The sequence below is a fragment of the Lissotriton helveticus genome, chromosome 7, assembly GCF_964261635.1.
Source record: "Lissotriton helveticus chromosome 7, aLisHel1.1, whole genome shotgun sequence".
Lineage (NCBI taxonomy): Eukaryota > Metazoa > Chordata > Amphibia > Caudata > Salamandridae > Lissotriton > Lissotriton helveticus.
The window spans coordinates 1,113,948,586-1,113,970,381 of NC_136068.1; the positions used below are offsets into that span (position 1 = coordinate 1,113,948,586).

The following is a 21,796-nucleotide window of genomic DNA, read 5'->3' on the forward strand; positions in this document are numbered from 1 at the left end:
GTTAACTCTTATTCATTACAGCATGTTAACATGCTGTCACCATTCGCTTTTTATGTCTTAGTAACTATGCTGATAATTTTGCTACTGATAATAAGTATACTTGTATTATCAAAGATACTGCGCCTGAGAAGACGGCATTAGTAAATAAACATTTCAAATGCACATGTGTCTTCTTTACTCCATGTTCTGGTTTGTAATGATAATATAACGAAAGAGTGTTCATGAGTCCCACGTACCCTGAGGTACTGTAAGTTCATGTTCTGGTTTGTCTAAACATTGGGTGTTTGATATGTCCAATGAGACACTGTAGCTAGCTAGGTAAGGGGTGAGTTGGTTGCTAAGGTAAGTTTTGGGACATCCTAATTTGCCGAGGTTCCACTCCTCTGTGCACAGTTCTGTGTGAGTACAGAAACCCTGCAACAACCTTTCTCTGGACCCCCTCCTCTAACTGTGTCTCTTCTGGGATGCTGTCTCCAGAGCAGAATTCATAGTGCACAGAGAGAAGATTTATCAATGTAGCTACTTCTCATTAGTATCGGTGGCCCGGGGCTTAAACTGACTGTTTTCTCACTCGCAATTGGCTCCCTCTGATTTGAAGTATTTGATTGTCTGTCTATAATCGTTTATTGTGCAGTGGAACATCTTGGGGAAAGAATGATCTTTGCTTATCTAATGTCTCCTCTTGAACTATCTCAAGCCTCCTTCTACTAACTGTTTTTGGATCCAGAAGTTCCACCAGCATTTAATATTTTCAAACTTCTTCAAGTCAAATAGTTGAGGATTCGTCATTTGATGTTTGTTTCTTGTGTCTCTTAATCAAACTGAGCAAGTGTGGGTTTGTATCCCAGTTATGTTGTGGATTTAATGTATAAGGGAGGGGTTCTCCATCCCATGATTTGGATCTTCTCACCTCTTGTCATTGTTCTCATCTGTGCATCTGCCCCTTCTTTGTTTCTTCCATTGTGTCAGTCACAGTGAGTGTCCGAGTGAGTGCACGTCGGTTTCTCCCTGCTCCACTCTGCATGTATATGTCCCACTCGTCATGCAAGAGTGCTCGTTTTGCCATGTCCTGGTGTGTGCGCCTCCCAGAGGTAGCACAGATGCTGCCCCTTTTCCAGTATGCATGTGTTCTCTGATCCAGTGTAATGAAAAGTGCTTGAAATGGAAATATAAAAGTGAAGGTGCCCTCCGTCCCTGAGTGCCTGATGCTGCTGAGAAGTGTTGGTTCTTCTCACTCATTAAAAGCATTACGGCTGTGCTGAGAAGTCCTTTTACTATATCTTCCAAAGTACAGAAGTGCAAGTACTGCGTACCTGATAGTACCTGCCCATTTCGAGTACAGAGTGTAGCTATGGTCCCTGTGCGTACTCGCCTTAGTGTCAGCGCGCTCACCGGTGGCTTGTCCGCCTGTAGCGTTCTTCTCATCCTGTCAGCATCTAAGAGTCTCTCAATCATGGTGTGAGAGCCACTCCTGTAGGAAAACAATTGTTATCTTTTCCCAGTGTCAGTGTATCCCATGTCCTAGTATCAATATGTTATTAGTCTCAGTGAACTTGAATTCACTTCATCGGGCCATATTACGCAAGTGCCCAAGGGGCGCAACAGGTGTTTGCACTCGCTTCCTGTGCCTCTGGGGCTCTTTGGTATTACAGAAGCGGCTGCAAATGCTTGTGTGGCCCCTTCTGTTTTACCGATAGTGCTGTTGCACATATAGCGCCAGCGCGATCACCAGAGGATGTTTCCTCATTTGCATTGGGGCGTGGCCGAATTCAATTGAGGGAATCGCTTTGCCTCTGCTCCTGCACCATATTATAGACGTGGGCGTAGAAGCAAAGAAGCCGTCAAGAGGCGCATTCATCTTAATACGGCATATTTTCCTTGTTTGCTGCGGACTCACCTTTTAACAAGTGAGCAAATGCATCACATGTATAATACGGCCCCGGGTGTCCCTGTGGTCCCGCTCTCAGTGTCAGTGTGTTCCTTGACTCTTTGGATGTGTCCGCCTGTCGCAGCCTCAATTTCTTAAGTGACCCCAGTAGATTAGAATTGTTATTGTCACAAAAGTGTCATCCAAATCCTGCGTTCCCCAGACTCAGCAGGAAAAGAAGAGAGTCTGAGAATGTGAGTTTGGTGGAGAAGAAAGTGAGAGACACTTTTGTCAGTGTTCCCTCCTGTTCCATGCTGCTTATGTTTGTGCGCGTTATTATTGATTCTTTCCCAATAATTTCCTTCTCCGGGGAGTTCATGATTCCCTGTTCTGAGTCTCTCTGACGTGATGTCCCACTGCTGTGTGGTCAGTGTGGGTGTCAGTGTCCTCCTCTTCCATTGTCTCTGTGCTCCCTGTCCCACTGAACATGCCCACCACACTTCAGAATCTGTGACTTTCATGTGCCCACTGCAGGTGTGTTTGATGCCGCTGTATTTGTTTGTAAATGCTCCTTCTTTGCAAGTGGCTTTCTTGGTGGTTGATACGTTGTTCACCAACGCTCATAAATGCCAATTTGCCATGTTTTACCCATCCAACTGAGGCATAACACAGGGGTTAAGGTGCTCTCTGCACCAAAAACCTGCACGTCCACATTTCTGTTGGCTTGATCTAATGAAATGTACCTCTTGGGTTCCGACTTTATCATTCCTGGTAATGTACTGGGTGCAGTCAACTCTTACAAACATATAATAATCAATGGCGGCTCGCAGAGGTAAAGCTGTGGGGGCGGTGAGGCAGGCGGAGCTGGGTGGGGGGGTAGTGGAGTCCGACTTACGACTGCAAAGATGGATGTAAATAAATAAATATCTGCTGTCGTATGACGGACTCCACTACCCCCCACCCAGCCCCGCTCCCGCCCCGCCTCATCGCCCCACAGAGTTACCTCTGCGAACCGCCACTGATAATAAGGATCTGTGCAGAATCAGGTTTTTGTGCATGGGCCACCATGTTCTGGGCCTCTTGTAATGAGGACCGTAGACGATTTTCACATCTCTTCTTGCCCAGTTGTTTGTTTCTTTCTCATTCGCAGTCCTTCTTTGTTCTCTGGCTGCTGTTACCCAACGCAGAGGGAATGTTTGTGATTTCTCCGGGTGCGTCAACGTAGGTCAGATTCCAGACATGTGTAACTAGGCAAGTGGAGATTAAAATGGCGTTCGGTGTCTCCCTACCGCTACCTTTTAATGCAGATGACATTTAGATAAAATAGGGGAATTAAATCGGCAAGCAAGGTATACTTTCTAGGCTGCAGACCCCCAAACTGTACCCCTCCTCCCCCTGATTCTCTGCACTTTGGCGCTCCACCGCTGTGGTCCCTGGATGCTGCAGCTTCTCTATTTTCTCTTCATCTTGATGCGAATACATGATTGGACAGATGGGTGTCCATAGAGAGGGTCTGTGTGTTGCATTAATGCAAGTATTTCTTGGAAGTGTTAGTCCAAGAGTCAGGCAGGTGAGTGTGATGCACTGCTAGACACTCATTGCATGCATCTCAAATGTTTCCACAGGGGGCGTTGGTCCAAGATCTAGTGGACTGTGAAGCTAGTGTAAGGTACACCAAGCACCATGGTTCCAGGCTGTAGGAATAAAAGCAGTGAGTCTAGAGTGCCCTTCTGAAGTGGATGCATTCGTCTGACACTTCGGGGGTTTGCCCTAGAGACTCCTCAGGACCCACCTCCCATTAATGTTTCTTAACCCAGCGCCCCAGCGAGGAGAGCAGCCGCTGGTGCAAGGAGACGTTTTGGCCACAACCAGCCACAAGGGTAGTTGACCCTCCGTTATAAATGGCCCTGGCAGTGAAAATTGTACCATTGCTGCAAACAGTAGCCCATGAAAGCGAGCAGGATCTGGAGAGAAATTGTCCCAGGGTTTCAAATTACAGATATTTTGGACTATTCGATTTTACACCTCCTGCAACCTATCTGTGGGGTACCTAAGGCACCCGACACATTACAAGCAGTGACAAAGCCAATAGGACTCGCCTTTGGGACGTATTTTCATTGCCAGTCATTGTTTAGGAATGCTGTCAGCATGGATAAAGAAGAATTTAAAAATAGAGGTCTAGGACAAGGCCACTCACGTCATTTTGTAGGCACGCTCACCACGCATGCGTATGCCTGAAAATGATGCAGGTGCTTTTTTGGTCTCGAATTTGCGAAAGCGCGTTCTCGCTGCGAGAACTATAGCTGTCGGCTCAGCCGACAACGAGTGGAGACAAGAGATGGCCACGCGCAGATTGAGACGCATGGCAGAGTCGGATTCCGACGCGCGCCTTGGGATTTGGTTGCACGCGTGAGCTTCTACCGTAGCCAGCTCACGTTGCGCGGCTTGTATGTTTCAGTTTAATTTTTACTCGTTACTGGGGCGTAGCGTTATGTGAGCAGCTCCATGTCATATGGTGAAATATGTTTGTCCTGTGAAGAAGATGACATATCGAAGGGTTCGCGATGAAATGCAGCATACATTCTCTATCAGTGATTGCAGAGCTCCCAAACATCCCGGGTTTGTGCGTGAGGAGTGCAGGCAGTCCTACTTCCCTTTCCATTCTGCAACTTGTAGATGCGGTTCGCTAATTAAATAAACAGAATTACCAAATTCTAGGGTGCAATGAAAAATCATACACTGAATGAGTTAATCACTCATGCAACTGGGAACATTTAGAGGTTCTTACTAATGATTTTCGAGAAAAGCAGAGTATAGCTTCCAAATTAAACACCACTGTAAGCGTAGTTTCTCTTTCAAATTAAAAGGTTTCCTGATAACTCAGTGTCATCACGGCCAACATTGTCCCGTCCTGGCAGGTTCAGTGGCACCGGCCGGGGACTAGACTTTCCTTTTTTTGCACTAGGGTCCCACGGCAGCCTCACTGCGCCTCTGCCCGTGTTCCAGACAGCCAGGATTTAATGCTATCTCTTCACTGCAAACTCCATCGCCCCCCCCCCTTAATGGGCCGGAGAGCGCTTACCCTACTGGGGTTGAGAAAACCACCCTTTGCCCACTGCCCCAGCTAAAACCCCATTCCACACCGTCCCGGGTCCGGCAGTGCCTCTACTCTGTCCCATTTTCTTTTTAAGCAGCGCGTTTTGCTATTAAAGTTATTATGAAACACTAAGTTGTGTTTTTACTATAAACGTTTGCTTTTCACGAGTAAAACTCAAATGTGCTTTTATGTTGACACGGAACCATTTGCAACTGGTTAACTAGAAATTCAGCCAATATAAATGGTGTTCACTGTCGGTATCACCGATGGGGGCGAGTGTGAGAGGGGAAGGTGTACAAGACACGGGGGAAAGAGGAGGGGCAGATTTACATTATACCAAAACGACAAGCAAGCACTATATAAGTAACTCCTTGGTGTGAAATCGCAGGAATAGATGTACTTGTGTTGAAAAGGTGGGAGACGCCGTTCACAATGCTTGTGAATACACAGTCATAGGAATCTCTGCGTGGTCTGCGCATCATTCATGGACACCCTCACCCTCACTTGCCACCACCTCCTGTAGGCAGATTCAGGGCATGTGCGCTGCACAGAGGACTTCCTTGGCGCACTCTGTCCTACTTAGGGAACGGGGCTGTCAGTGACTAACAGACACTTACCACACAGGCTCCCTGCGGTGGAAGTCACCTGACCTGCAGCACTTTACCTGTACGTAAATTAAGCATAACTTACTGCAGCGTCCAAAGACAACTTTGTTTTTAATTGCGAACGGAGGGGGTAGGGGATTAAAAACAGCCCTCTCTGAGACCTCTACTTTTCATTACATTGAAACGCCTAAAAGTCCACGAAGCGCTTTAAGGGTGAAAGTCAGACGCACAAAAGCAGTGACTTCATATAGCGCATAGTACACACTCTGTTTTAGGTGCAATAAAAACTCAGTTCCATAGTGCCCGTATCATTGTCTTTAGTTTATTTGTTTATTTATTTATGCATTTTTATATAGCGTGGACTTTACCCGAAGGTGTCAGAGCGCTTCACAATAGGAACAGTAACGTGACATAAAGAGAAATATACAAGTGTGCATAGTACAAGAGCAAACATTACGTTACATGAGGGAAAAGTGACAAGTGTGCATGTAACAGAAGCCCACAAAATACAAGAAGAGGAGGCCAAACGACGTTACAATACATGAGGAAAAAGTGACAAGTGTGCATAATATAGCAGCATACATGATACAAGAAGGTATAATACTGCAAAAAGTGGCAGTCACTCAAACACAAAAGTGTATGATATAGCAGCATACAAGATACAAGCGGGTAAAATACTGCAATAAGTGTCAGTCACTCAAAACTCGAGAACACATTAGGAAGGCACTTCTATAGGTATGGAATACAGAATTAGCTATAGAGAGAGAACTTCTTTGAGAGGGCGTGAATTAGTTCTGGGTGTGTCTTTGTGAAGATGAAAGCATAAGTCTGGCCGACAGGATTTAAAGGTGTGGCCTGTATGCCCCTAACTTTGTGTAAACCGAATGAGCGACGACAACACTGATATCAATAAATCTACCAGGACTTTAAAACACATTTTTAAAAAATTACTTTTAAAAACACTTAAAAGTTAACGTATTTCTTCATACTGCCTGGTTAATACATCCTGAAGCCCGTTGGGACTTTTGCGTGCTTTAGGAACTAATAAATACACTCTAATAGCACTACGTAGCGCCCCGGGCTGCTTCCTATTGGTTTAAATGCTGCACAGAGAAGGGCAAATAGATAGGGACAGAGCGGCTAGTGGGATTGGCGCCTCTTCTTTCCCCGCAGCCCTTCCTGGCCCCCCTCACTTGTGAGCGCCACTGCCCTAGCTGTAGGTTCAGTTAAGTGACTGATAAACTCTCCCCTCCCCCCCCCGCCCCCACAGGATGGATGGATGGATGGATGGGTTTTTATATAGCGCAATATCACCGCCAGGTCTCAAAGCGCTTTGCATTGGGAACCCGTCCTGGTTTTTCCCTGTGAGATAGCCCCTACTGGGTTCCCCAAGGTGAAAGCCAGGCATCCCGCCGCGGGGGGCCGTAGTGGAGATTAAGCAAGCTATTGCCCAGAGTTGCAGAGTGTGAACCTGTGATTTGAGTAGGCACTGAAGCGAGAATTACCGAGTCCGTGGACATTTTGGGCTCAAGACCCTGCCGCGTCGGGAATTGAACCCTGGTCCCGGGTCTGATCTCGGCTTCCGGGTCTGCCTCCTCTAACCAGTGAGCCACACTTCTCCCAGGGATAAACACGGGGTAAACACAGGGATAAACACGGCTTCCCCCCTCCCCTGTTCAGTGCTCCCCTAACCTCTTTATCTCGTCTCTCACCTCTTGAGTCCAGGGAGGAGTGCTGCAGGGGGAAGAGGGGAGAGGTCGCTCCCCTCATTCTCGTCCTTGGGTACATGATTATCACCCGTGGCGTTTTACATTCACACCCTGCAGCCCGTTGGCCCAGGGCAACCAGACAACCACCCCCCCCCCCCCAATAGAAGCTTCTTTTGCGAGCTGTTCCCACAGCCGCGCTCTGATGTCTCACGGAGATTAATAAACAAACCTTTAAAACATGCATTTGCAATGCAATAGGTCTCGCAGTTTCACGAGTTAAAGCTATTGGCATTGTAAACGACAATGCCTTTTATTTATGTTTTTAAAACGAAAACAAATATAAAAGGCATTGTTATTTGCAATGTCAATAGCTCAAACTCGCGTAAATGCGAGACCTATTGCATTGCAAATGCTTGTTTATCTTCCTATTTAATCGAGTTGGATCGGTACCTAAGAATAAAAACATACAAAAGTTTTTTTGTTTTTTTTTAAGCGGGTGGAGGTATGCAACACCGGGCATTGGAGAAAAGAAAGCAACTCCTGTGGCATGGGTGGGGGAAAGCAATATGAGACACAGGTGAGGGAAAGCAGCACAGGAATGCAGAGGGCAAGAGACGGTAAGGTGGAGCTGAAAGGGAGAGGCACGCAAGTGAAAAGGCAAGATAGTGGGAGGCAGCAAATGAAGGTGAGCTTATCACAGAGGAGGCTGAGAAGAAGCACACAGGAGAGAAAGACAGAGCTCAGAGGGGCAGAAAAGGAGCACCCTAGGGAGACAGCTGGAAAACACATGCAGTCTTGTGGAGTGCTTTAGACAAAACTAAAAAGAGGTTCCCCAAACGTGAGAATTGGAAAGATGTAAGTAAATAGGCAGTGCTCCAGGGGAAGGGACTGACACATGCTGGACAAGGCAAGCAATCGAATCGGCAGTCAAATGAGCGTGACAGTTAATCCAACCAATGGTAAGCAATGGGTCTGCTGCAAGTGTCTCTGGTTTCTTGGTAGGCCTACAATATGACTTTTGCAACCAGACAACTCTGTACCTGGTGGGCTCGTTCTAAAAACTATAGCAGTAACCTCGGAGAGTACTAGTGCCCTAGTTAATGATGATAGGTGGATTAGAAAGAGGGTTGTGAGGCAAAACCTAACCGGGTTCACAGAGGGAGTCAACATTAGTATGCGTGCCTTTTAATGAACTTTCTGGCGATGATGCCAGCAGCTTTATCATGTGTCCATAGATCAGAGAACTTTGCTATTGAGTAGGTGGCGTTGGCAGTGCTACCAAGGAGTCTAGCGTGATAGAAGGCGAGGACAAGGGTTTTGCAGTTAGGCTAACAATCCCAAAATAGATTCAAATTAGCTTTTTATAACCTCAAATTAATTGCAACTTAACTTCAGTGCCCAGTATTTGTTCCCTGTTGATCTTAGGGGACAAGAACAATTGGCAAAGCCGATGGGTCTGGGGTTAATGTGCTAACACATGCAGACCCAGCATTAGCACATTCAAGTCATACAAAAACGAAAGTTGGTCTATATTGAAATTACCCGTGTCTTCAATGCATTCCTGTTATAGTTTCTGTTTGAAATATAGGTTAGATGGCAAAGATGCCTTCATTATAGTCCTTCTTTCCGTGCTATGATCTAGAACCAGAAATGGGAATGTTATAAAGCCAAGGTCATCTTCATTATAGACTGGATTCTGTTTCTGAGAAATCCAAGGGCAAGATGGCAGGGAAGCCTTAAAAAGCAACAGCAGCATAATAAGGGCTTCTTCGCCCTCCACTTAAAAAGAAAGAAATTGCAGAAAACAGGTCTCAGCAACACTGATGAGAAGCCACTGGGCTCTTGATTTCAGACAGCAGGGAAAAAGGGCGTAATACAAACGTGCAATAAGAAGAAAGGACAGACGGGAAGGATGAGGAGCGACTCACCGGGGACAGAGTAAGGGTTAGGAGGGAGTTGCCAGATGGCAACACACAGAGGAAGGAAGTCTGTAAGGGAGGAACCAAAGGGGAACCCACACAAGATTGGAAAGTGGCATGGGTGAGAACGAGCAACGAGGAGCCAACTGAGCCCAGGAGTTGTAAAATAGTTGCTCATGCTTTGCAATGCAAGCTCGCCACTACTATCGAATTGTTCATTTTCTTAATGATTTTATATATGCATCAATGAAAGTTATTTACTGATGTTTTTTAAGCATAAATGTATTTATAAAGATAATTAAAATTGTGTTTTTTAACACTTCTTCTTTGAACTCATTCTCTATGTTGCATTTGTCATATATTGCCTGGGACCACTGTTTTTCATTGTTTGCAATGCAAGCTCTCCATTGGAGGTCAAAGGACACACCCATTAGCCAATAGCATGGGATGATAGGGAAGAACTCAACTGGGCTGTGCCAAGATGTAATTAACAAAGCCTCAAGACAATGCCTGAAATACGCTGGTCCAAAAAGCCAATGTGTGAAGGAGGCTGACCCAAAGTCGACCTTATTTATATTGTGAGCAGTACGTTTGGTTGGGAGATGTGCTGTCAAAACCATGACCTAAAGTGGCTGCTTAATCCTCATCAGGTGGAACAAATGAAAAGAGATGGTTTTGCATTAGACTGTTTACACCAATAAGCAAAATTTCGTTTCAAATCTTCTTTGATTACCTAAAATCAGTACGTGTGTGCATGTGTGTATATGTTAGTGTATGTTAGTGTGCTAGAGTTATTTTGTTGAAAATATTATTCAAAATTGTTCCTATTTACAGAGATATACGGTGCATTTCACTTGACGTTTTGATTTACATTTTAACAATCGAACATCTGTGGTTTATGATATGTTTTAGTATTTCTCTGGAACGAGCTTTTTTAAAAAGGGTAACAAATTGCCAAACCATTCGTGGAACACCCGTCCATGTCTAACTCCTCTTGTCGTCCCCCTCTCTTCTCAGCTGATCGCCTGGGAGCCTGACCAGGATGAGGAAGTGACGATAGTGACAGTGCGACCCAACTTCCAGGATAGCATCCACGTGGGCTTCATCTCAGGCCTGAAGAAGTTCACAGATTACATGACCTCAGTGCGGTGCTTCACCACGCCAGGGGATGGTCCACGCAGCCCGGCGCAGCACGTGCGCACGCACGAGGATGGTATGTGGACAGTACTGATGAATGGGGCAGGGTCTGAGACACAAACGTGTGAGGTTGCTAAAGATGCTACAATTGGTTCGGGTTCTTTCTTTCTTATGTTGTTCTTCTATTCCAATGAGTTCTGACAGACCTGGAGACATTTGGGAAAATATTAGATAGTTTAATTAAACGACTGAAATGTTTTAGCAGAATCAGTAAGCTGATGGAGACGTGCATATGTGCGTATTTCCAATACTTAACAGGCGATACTATTGATTTCAGTAGCAGCTGGCAGGGAACAGGGGTGAAAGGGCGGGGTACAAAATACAAAAAAAAAACACTTAACTCCTCACAGCCACCGTGACCACCCCTCCACAGCTGTGTCTCTTTTTCTGGCGAGACCCGGAAGCAGGAAGCACCCAGGGTCTCCTAAGCCAATCACAACGCTGCAATGTAGGGTTGTGATTGGTCTGAGTGCCTTGGTTCAGCACTCGGACGGGGAATGGGAGCTTACGCATGTTCATCACCAGGCTGTGTGTATTTCAGCCTGGTGAGGAACATACAAAGTGCATATAACTGTTTTGTTTGTCCGGCCAAACCTTCATGCGTACTTGGAGTGTGTAAACCACTCCTCCCCCTGTGCCAACAGCCCAGCCCTGCCCTAAAGCAGTCTTGAACCTGCGAAAAATAAAATGATAATAACAACATTATTTTTATTTTTCATGCTCCGAGAGCAGTGGGGCGACACTCCTCCACCTTAGTGGAGGAGTCACTCCTGATTGCTTTCATACAGTTTTTTAAACAAAATCCACACATTTGACTGCACACAGGACTTAACTTTACGTGTCATTGACTCATACTGATTTTGTGGCTTTCCTATTTTCATAAAGGGCTTGCCAGGTAAGTTAAAGCAGCAGTTCTAATGTTACTAGTGTAAATGGCTCGTGTCTGATTTGACATGAAGTGAGGCTCTTGTGACGTTCAACAGTGATAAATGGTGGTTTGAAATCCAATGTACCCACTTACATAGCATTCTAGCACATTTCATCAATTATCTGCATATATAGCGGCTTAAATACATAGAGCTAGATAAATGGAACATGAAAAAGAGACCAGCGGAACATTATTGATAAACGATATGCTTTGACTGGACACGCAGAAGCTGAAGAAAATACATCTTTTAGTCATTTTTAATGAAATAATCAAATGTGTTTTTAGGTTTGTCAGGATAGTTTTTGCTCTGAACTCATGGATTAAATCATTGCATTCCCGCCTTGTGTCCGTTGATTCCCATTGCTTGTTTTGTTTCCTGTGACAGCCCCTGGGCCAGTTGGTCACCTCAGCTTCATTGACATCCTGGACACATCTCTGAAGGTCAGCTGGAAGGACCCTTTGGAGAAGAATGGGATCCTGACCGGTAGGAGTTACCACAGGCTTTGGGGTGTTACAGAAATAATGTTTTAAGAATTACCTAGCATGTTATTTTTAGCACATGTGTTATCTCCCAAGTGGTGGTAACTGTGACATGTGCTCTTCCTATTTATTTAAATAGACTGGTTTTATAAGATCCCACTATATATCTGACTTCCACCCTTAGAAATAGGGTAAAAGCAGTGTGTCCTCAGCGGTAGCAACAGCGTTAGGATGTGCTCCTAATGCTTTCTTAAGGAGGATTAATTTTGTCGGTACCCCGGCAGATCTCACACCCAACATTGGAAGCGGGATGAGAAAGAGGTATCGGCACAGATGGAGGTAGTGGTGGGTGTCATCACATAGTAGTAAATTAAAGAGATTGGTTTCAAAAGATATGACCACACATGCCTCCATAGCACAGTACACAAGGTGAGAGGGTTACACACAGATTTGTGAGCATAAGTAGTTATGCTTTCTGTGCCTGATTATTTGTAGTGAGCTCTCGTTGGGCATCACTAAAAAGTTGCACTACGCCGATTTCTCTGATAGCTCTGAAGGCAGTGTTCAGCTCAGTCTAGCTGTACTTATAGTGTCAATGTGAAGATGAAGGATTTCATATAAGCCTTTGATTACTTGTAAGCTCCCTATTGACAATTACAATCGTGCTCACGCCAGAAGTGCTAAAAGCACACCTATTGACAGTGATCTTAGCCAGTAAACAATAACTAGGTGGAAATGTATACCATCCGGGGGGTGCGGTGGGCTCTGGGGCTATGAGATGGTGTACGTTGGATTCTGATTAGGTTTATTGCGGGATGCACCCCATCGACTATAATGTATGCAGACATTATCGATATAAACATTGTTATTGTTATCTGCCACTTGGTTTAGTTTGTTTGACACCAATATTATTTCATATTGAACCACGTAGTCTTGTCACAGTTTTATATGTAATGCACTGAGCATCTTGTACAAATGTCCTTACTCGATTATACTGCATAATGTGCTTATTATGCGCTAAAGATCGATACAAATTGGTTAAAAAAATGTATATCATCCATCATATTGGTATGAATGACCATTCTGATGTACATAAGACATACTGTGAATGAGTGAGGTTTGCTCTGCGTCTGCTGCTGTACGTATTGTACCTCCTTAGTGTGAGTCTGTAATGAAGATGACACCATCCATGCATGTTTCATACATGTTCTAAGAGAGAAATGCTTGCATTATAACTCTGCAGCTGCACTTACCTTATGTGTCTGAGGGAAGCTTTAAAGAAGTCTGCACCTCCTTTTGATGATGGTGCTCAGCTGCTGAAGGGGGATAAAAATCCAGTTACTGTTATTTGGACTTGTTAGCATGAACTTTCCCTTTTTTTGTTTTTTAGGGTACCGGATTTCCTGGGAGGAATTCAACCGCACAAACACGCGTGTGACGCACTATTTGCCGAATGTCACCTTAGAGTATAGAGTCACTGGCCTGACGGCGCTCACCACATACACTATTGAGGTGGCAGCCATGACCGCCAAAGGGCAGGGTCTTGTTTCCTCATCCACCATTTCATCTGGGGTGCCACCAGGTATGTACTTCAAAGGCAGTCTTCATCATTGGGGCGCGGTCATGGGAGATGGGTTGGAAACAAGAAAGAGGAATCACACCTTATCAGTATTGCTGAAGGTGTAATATAATCTTAAAGGTATTGACGAGCAAGTACTGCTGAGCTGTGCTCTCCTTTATTGTACAGATGGTGGGGGGTGTGAACCCTTTCCTACTCCTACTAATGAAGATGTTGACTTTGCCAACTTCATGATGTTGATGTAGTTGTCAGTTAATAAATGAGTAAAACAAGCTAGGACAAGTATGTTCTCTGGAGAGAAAAGCCCAACAGACCGTAGTTTTAATGGGATAATTTCCCCACGGTTGTTTTTTTGTAGTAAAGTGTTGACATCAAAGCAAATTAAGTGAAATATACAAACTGTGACAATTTTCACAATTCAAAAGTTTTGGACAAAAACGTTTTAAATCCTCTGAAAAAACACCGATCATTTAAAAAAGTGAGCACCCATTTAAGGTTTTTAGTGTTGGGGAACGTGCCAATGTCTGTTAAGATGTAAACAATGATGTTTCAAACTTTTGAAAAAAGTTTGACTTGTTTATTGAAAAGTTGTATTTAACTTCCATCACTTTAAAATAACGTTGGGCAAATTTGGTAAAAAGTTCTAAAAGTTATTTTTCCTAACGGTACCACATAAAACCCCCCATTAAACAGCAATAAAAGTTATAGGGTAAGTGAATTTCTATCTGCTTTTCCTAATTCTGGATCCCACTGCAGTGTCATGATTTTGTTTTCAACAATATCCATGTTAAACGTTTTAAGTGTTGCCTTCTCCACTTGAACATTCTCACCAAGAAAGATGAACTAACAAAGACCATTTGTCACCTCCTGCGAGAAACGAGAGCCGCTGCTCTTTTGTCAGGTCGACCACATATTGTGTGGTATGGCATGCCCTCATGCGTCATTTTACAAAAGATGTCGCTGTACTTTCACCCTGCATGTTCGTACTAATATTTACGCTGATTTCATGAGTATTCTATTTATTTTACATAATCCAGTCCACAGACCCAAGCATCCGCCAGGCAAGCACACTTACTATCTGAGTGGGCCCCAGTCGCCCTTTCTTTCTTCCATGGACAATGAATACTAAAAGGAAGCTGTGCTGATACATTACAGTGGTGTTGGCAGGGCACTATCCTAGTAATGCCATTCTTCGATACCATACATGCACCAGTGAATAAATACTGCCAATTTCAATATATTGCAATACAGCTACCACCTGTCTAGTCAGGACCATAGGCCTCCCAGCCACTGGCTTTCTCAGATCACAAGATCCGGTGAGTTTAAATGCAAAGACTTCAGCAGACCTGATACAAACGGAACTGGAAGTCAACTTCCTTCAACTTCCTTCATCCAAAGAGAGTTAATCTTGAATATGTCTGTGTTTTCCCAGTTTAGCTTCTAGTATTCTGCGTGAGCCTATGGAGCCAGCGTGTTTTTTCTCCTTCTGGGTCATGGCTTTCCTAAGAGCCGGCCTTCAGGTGGTTCCCTGATTGCTGCATTATGTGGAGCATGAGGGTTGGTTGGATAATCCTGTTTTCCATTGATCCAGGGCTTGTGGGGCTCATATCAATCTCCATAAATGCTCTGCTTCTTAACATAGGTTTTACTACTCTCATAGGCAAGGATCACAACCTTTGAATTCATAGCTGAGCCAGTGACACTCAGCTAGTCATACGTATTGGCACACCAGGATAGGCTCAGCTATCCTATCAGAGGCCATGGGAGGTGTGGAATCATGGGTATGTAGCAATAGCATGAAACAAAATCAATATTTTCACATCTGCTTTCAAAACAATGCGCTATAGTCCACTTTTTTTAGTACCACTGTTCACCCATAAAAGGTTTGAGGTTTTTTGGAGTCCAAACCTTATTATGAGTTCTCAGATGGAAGCAGACATAAGATGTGTATTTGTAAAGCTCACATTCACCCTGAAGGGTATCTTGCCCCTGAATAACAGATGTTTATTGTTACCCAACTCAATGGTAATCAAATCTTTGTATCAACAACTCATGTTTCATCCCCACTAAGAACTGTGCAGTGGAAAAGGAGACATGGATAGCTTTGATTTAAATTCACATCCAGTGGTCAACATGGATGTGAATGTAAATGCCCATGGAGAGTGTAGAACCTTACGGCACGGGTGCCTGCACTGACACAGCCCAAACACAAAATATAGTAAATCTGGCCATAGTCCTTTGGAAAAGTTGTATTCCAAAATAGAGTAATAATGCCCTCTATAATAAATGAGAACCAACACTAAAGAAAATAGGTTGTGTTGTGCTAGCTAGACTGTTGTGACCACCATTTTGCATGGGTCAATTCAACAATCCCAATTGGCAAGGAGGATGTGGGCTATAAACCAGGAATTGTACTGGGGAATGTTGATCCCAGTGATGTTCTCTGAAATGTCGATACACTGTTCTGTGCTGGAAGCTATCAATTCTTGCCTACCTCATGGGCCTCCTCTCTCCATTTCTGCTAGAGCTTCCGGGGGCCCCGGCAAACCTGGGGATCACGAACATCGGCCCACGGTCCGTGACACTCCAGTTTCGCCCAGGCTATGATGGGAAAACTTCCATTTCAAGATGGCAGGTGGAGGCAGAGGTAGGATGGGTCCAAAATCTTACACGTGTATTTGTGCCCTTACTATGCATGATTATGTCAGGTGGAATATGATAGACGCATTTGAGTTGTTGTTGATCACATCGTGACAGGGTAGAAACGAAATGGCAAGGTTATCAAAAAGATGGTTGATGATGGGTGCTAATGGTATGGGAAGGAAGCTTTGCCAAAATAAGTAGTAAGATGCGGTGCTGGCATAAACATACCTCAGTAAATGATTAAGTAAGACTAGGTGTATTTACGTGATCTGTGCCTCGTTGCTTTCTGCAGTGTGTGTGCATAGTTGCTCTGTTCATCATTGTATAGCCATTTTGTAACTCCTAGAAACTTTGATCAATGCACAAAAGAGACCACGCGTTTTATGGGTGTTAGGTTGAAGCGGGTGTAGGTAAAAAGCTATGCATGGTGAATAAATCAAATATGTTCTTGGCAGTTTTGCAAACTCACTGCCAAAGAAGCATAGACGGCAGTTAAGGGCAGTGATAGGCACATTGAATTAAAGGAGATGATAATTCGGTTGAGGAGGGGAGAGGAAATCCTTGAACCTGGATCAAAGAGATCTCTTTGATTGGTATACTTTAGTTATTTTGGTGTCTTGCAGTACATGGTCCTATGTATCAAAGTTAGAATTTAAAACCTCATTGTGACTTACACTGGCAGTCTGTATTTGGGGCATTTTCCTAGGACATAGTTCCAAATATAGAAATATAGGGCCCTACTTAGAGTTTGGTGGACAGGGTACTCCTTTGCAAACATGACAGAGTACCCTCTCCACCCAAACCCTGGGTCCACCCACCTCATTTAGAGATGGGTAGACCTTAAGTTTTCCATTGAAGGCGCTCCTGTTAGCTCTATCAACAGAAAATGGAGTCGGGGTGCCAGTGGAAGGACGTTACACTGCCGGCCCTGTTTGTGGTGAACATTATAATGTTTTTTCCCTGCCTGTCACTACAAGATAAAACCCGTAGATGCAGGACAGAAAAAAAATAATGAACCCTCATGCTGTGGGAGAAAACAGGGGTGTGGGAGTGATTAGCTTTTTCTTTTAGAGTTAACATGGATAATATGACGGCGGACTGCTGTTTATGCACCTCACTTTAATTTCAATTATATCAAAATGTCCTTGTGCCACAAGCCCTGGCATCAGCCGTCAATTGATACCTTTGTGAATCAGATCCTAAGCGGTAGAGGGGTTGGGCGTGCGCCAAGTGATGAAGTCCAGAAGATCAGTGTTTGATTTTCAAGAAAGTCTTTATATGTAATCAGTTAATTCACTTGAAAGTGGTGATTGTAGGTTCAGCCAACGCGTTTCGTTCTCAAGGTGTGAACTTCGTCAGAGCTCAATTATTGGGTGTCCTTATGACAGAGTAGGATATAAGGAAATTGAAAGCCACTTCAATGGCACAAAGGGTACAGTATAGTCTAGCTCTGTCTCGACCTCTTGCTTAGACTATGAATACGCTTTTTCTTTTTCTGAAACAAACTCCCACATTGAGAGTTTGCTTCCAAAATATAAAAACATTTGCAAAATTGAGTGAACAGCCATCAAAACTGATGGCAGCCATCCACTAAACTTTTTGTGCATTGAAAGGAACGATGGTGATGGAAGTTCCTATCAATGTACAGAGAGGATTGCTGGACAAGTGGTCATCTCTGAATTTCACAGATGGTAATGTCGTAAACTACCCTGATAAATGGAGTACAGTCCGTCAAACTCTAAATCAGACCCATAGACATTAATGACAGACTTATTGGTGGCCAGTCAAGCAGACCAGTTATTACTTCCTAAAGACGAGTAAAGACAAGGCACAGTTTGTCACTTTTTCTGTGGATTAAGAGTAGACGAAGTGCAGAAACTGACAATAACCCAGCACCTCCAATTAATGGCATTCCATTTTGTGGGAACAGTTCTGAGTGACCTACGAGCAGCCCTTTGTCAAAGCTATAGATAGTTATGTTGCAGGAAATATGTGTGGAAAAGATATCATGTGTATTGCAGACGCAGGGCAGACAGATGTACCATACCTCTTTGTGTCTGCTGAGAATTTGAATGTTTCAAGCCAGACAAGCTCTGATGGGTGGAGGCAAGGAGGAAGAGTATTTAAAACCTTCCTTCCTACTATGAGTGGAGCACACCACAGGAGATAGTACAGAAATATAAATGACATTTCTGCATTTCACAAAACAAGGTGTATTCATAAACAGCCAGTAGGCCTGCTCCATCTGAAATCTTTCCACCATGGAGACTACACTGACTTCATCAACATAACCATCACGAAACCCAAGTAGAGATGAGAATCAAAAATGCTGCATGATGTTGCTGAGACAACTTTGTAATTCTTGCTGCTTTCTTCCCTGCTCCCTTTGCTTTTACCCCTCACCCCAAAGATTGGCGTGTCTGGTGAAAGCGAAGCCTGGGTTCTAGTTCACCAATTGGTCAATGAACCCGATGCTCGCTCAATGGAGGTGCCTGACCTGAACCCCTATACTTACTACAGGTAAGGATCTATACCCAGATCGTATGAAGTATCTTCTGTTTTATTTCTAATAGTGGAATACATTTACATATTGTAAAATTCAAATTTTTGGGGGGATGTGCAGCATCACTTAATATTTATCCCCACCAATACAGCATAATTTGCTGATCATCATTTTAGTCTAAGATGCATCATTCTTGCGCATTTATGAACCTGAACATAACACAATCCTATGCTCAGCATAACCTTGAAGGCAGTCCAGCTCCTATGTGGGTAGTTGAGGGATTTGCCACTTTGGAGTGTGTGGTGCAGGAGGCATTTGTCACCAAGGACCTGTCGTCCCCACAGAAAAAAGTCTGAAGTGATGTCATTTTCCTTCACAGCCTGTGGTATTCTTACCTCTAAAAGAAACAGCAAATGGTGCATTCAGGGCAAGCTTTCTTTTGTGACCACATGTTGTAATATACGCTTTTAAGAGCACTTAGATGACTGGCTTGGTCCTTCTTGTTTTTCATAATTGCTTTTTTGAGCTTTTTGCTTGCATTTGATTTAAGTAGTTAGGCGTTTCTGTACCACAAGTTTCTCCTCAGTAAGACAGTAGGAGTAAAGGTTGACACTTGTTGTGCTCTTTTCTCCCCGCTACATCTTAGCCAGATTTTATAACTCGTCCTGAAGGGACCCAGTGGTCTACTTTGCTTGTGTAAATACCGTCAACAATACTGGAAGGTTGTTCCTTACACAATCCTTGTGACAGTCCACGCACATGTTTTTCTTATCTGTGTTTATTTATTTTTTGCGTCCCTTTTCAGAGAGCACTGCACGGTCTGTGCTGTTTCTAGTTCTGTGTCACCCATGGCTAAGTGAAGCTGACATCACCATCCTGTATGTTATTTCAACTCATTTCGGGTTCCTCTGCAAACTTGTTCTCTATTTTTTTAACATTTCTTCATTTCACTTTAAATGGTATTATAATTGATTAAGTCCACATGGGAATTATATAACAGAGTATTTATGTGACTGTTGCTAGCAAATGATTGCCTAGCAACCATATATTATAGTTATTTCAGACTGTTATATTTATCACAGACTGAAGTAGAACATCACTTCAGAATTTACTCTGTGGGGGAGGACCTGACCTGGAATCTGACTTCAGTGACCTGCAATTCCAAATCATTTTCTGTTTCTCTTGAACTAGGAGGCCAACGGATGGTTAACGTATAGATTATTTTTTTGTCATATGACTACATATGAAAAAGTCTTTTTTCTTGTACATCTTAGAGATATGTTAATATGAAGTCAGGTGGTGCTTTGCACAGGCAATTTCATTTTTTGCTGGCATGTCTTGTTGTCCTTCTCTATCAACTTTACATGATATTTGTTCTCCCACCCCACTATAGTTTCCGCATGCGACAAGTAAATATCGTTGGCACCAGCCCGCCAAGTCAGCCATCGCGAAAGATTCAGACACTCCAGGCCCCTCCAGACATGTCACCTGCAAATGTGACCCTGCGAACCGCCAGCGAGACCAGTCTGTGGCTGCGCTGGGTGGTAAGTACATGGCGCAGTCGCATGAGGAAATGGTAGTGCTGAAAGGGTCAGCAGTAGGATCAGGGGAGAGGAAAAGTCAAATGTAGAGTTGGCCCAAAACCCTATCAAACATTTCAAAGGAATGCCTGCTACACAGTTGATGCAGAAAGACAGAAATAGACGCACAGACTCACAGAGAATGAGGGAAACATACACACCTAAACTGGTAAGAAGAGAAAATACAACAAGCTGGTACACATATAAAGAGAGTGAATACAGAGGTAGACGGATAGACACATGCACAAATAACTGAACAGTGGATAGGAAGATGTATCATAAAGAGTGGTAAACAAAAAGGGTGATGAAAAGACGTGTCCCATTTGTTTAGATAGAATATTTTCCTAGAGAGAACAGGATTCTCACAATCCCACAATCCCACATATCAGGATTAACAGAATTTATTTCATTTAAGTAAATGCATGTCTAATATAAAAACTCCATAATCCATAATGAGTCCTTGTCTGATTGATTTCAACAGTGGCATCGCATATGATGTCACCAATGACACTATTGATTACCTGAGTGATGCCATACCTTTTTATATTCTCAGTGGCACAACATATTGAATCACAAATTACACGTGTGATAAACTAAGAGATTACTTCATGTAATCCGCCCATGTGTCAATACTGTCAGTCCAATACTCTAATGATCTCATGCACTGGTTAAGTACGTCTAGTGTATTCCAATTCTATGGACATGTTTTTATTGTATGTTTACCAGGCTCACCACCTATTTAGGAAATGTTTTCATGCTTGATCATGATCAGGTGTGTAAGGACTTTGTAACAGACATATGGGTACATTACTGGAACACTGCAAACTGCAATCACAGTATCTGTGCACAGCTTCTCATCGCCACAGTGACTTGTGTATGTTGTTGACCTTTAAGCAGTGTCATGAAATATCGATGGGTAAGAAGAAGATGTGATTGGCAGCATTCTTGTTCTAGTAATGACATCAGTTGTAAAATTGACAAAGTCATCAAATACATCTTCTGTGAAACATAATGAAATATATATTGTTCTGAGTAATGATGCCATAGAAGGTGATTGGCAAAAAATACATTGTTGTATGTTCAGAGTACATTTTGTTCAGCCTACAAAAATCAAAATCAAACTCTTAGCGGCTAAAACACCAAGAGCCATGGATCAAAAACCAGACCATAGGATAAACATGCAGAAGCCTCTTGCTGTGATGCCACTGACCTTGCTGCTTCCTCCCCTAGCCGCTGCCGGAGATGGAGTACAATGGGAACCCGGAGTCTGTTGGTTACAAGATAAAATACATGCGTTCTGATGGCCGTGGGAAGACGATGGCCCATGTCATCCATGATCGCATCGAGCGAGAGTACACCATCGAGGACTTAGAGGAGTGGACAGAGTACCGTGTACAGGTGCAGGCCTTTAACGCCATTGGCGCTGGACCGTGGAGCCCCACTGTGCTGGGCCGCACCAGAGAATCAGGTAGGCCCAGTGTGGCACATCTCATTCAAGCCATTAGTAAATTGATGATTGTCCAAAGCGAATGAAGAAAGGATATTGCAGAACATGCTCCAGGCATGTGGGGCCCCAGGACTAAAATAGCAGGGGGGTTTGCAGGGCTGGATTGAGGTGCTGGATGAAAAAGTGTGAGTTTCAGTGCTAGAATAACTATATGTCTCAATGTTCACTTGTGCATGGGGTGG

General features: G+C 43.7%; 1 protein-coding gene across 1 annotated transcript in view; it reads left to right on the forward strand.

Annotated features, from left to right (window-relative positions):
• SDK2 (sidekick cell adhesion molecule 2) overlaps positions 1-21,796 on the forward strand; it is a 702,247-nt gene that overhangs the window by 486,028 nt on the left and 194,423 nt on the right. Inside the window, exons 19-25 of the mRNA XM_078654263.1 lie at positions 10,215-10,410; positions 11,708-11,806; positions 13,193-13,384; positions 15,907-16,028; positions 18,435-18,544; positions 19,921-20,071; positions 21,338-21,575. Coding sequence (XP_078510389.1) covers positions 10,215-10,410; positions 11,708-11,806; positions 13,193-13,384; positions 15,907-16,028; positions 18,435-18,544; positions 19,921-20,071; positions 21,338-21,575 — 1,108 coding nt within the window. The remainder of the gene's footprint in view (positions 1-10,214; positions 10,411-11,707; positions 11,807-13,192; positions 13,385-15,906; positions 16,029-18,434; positions 18,545-19,920; positions 20,072-21,337; positions 21,576-21,796) is intronic.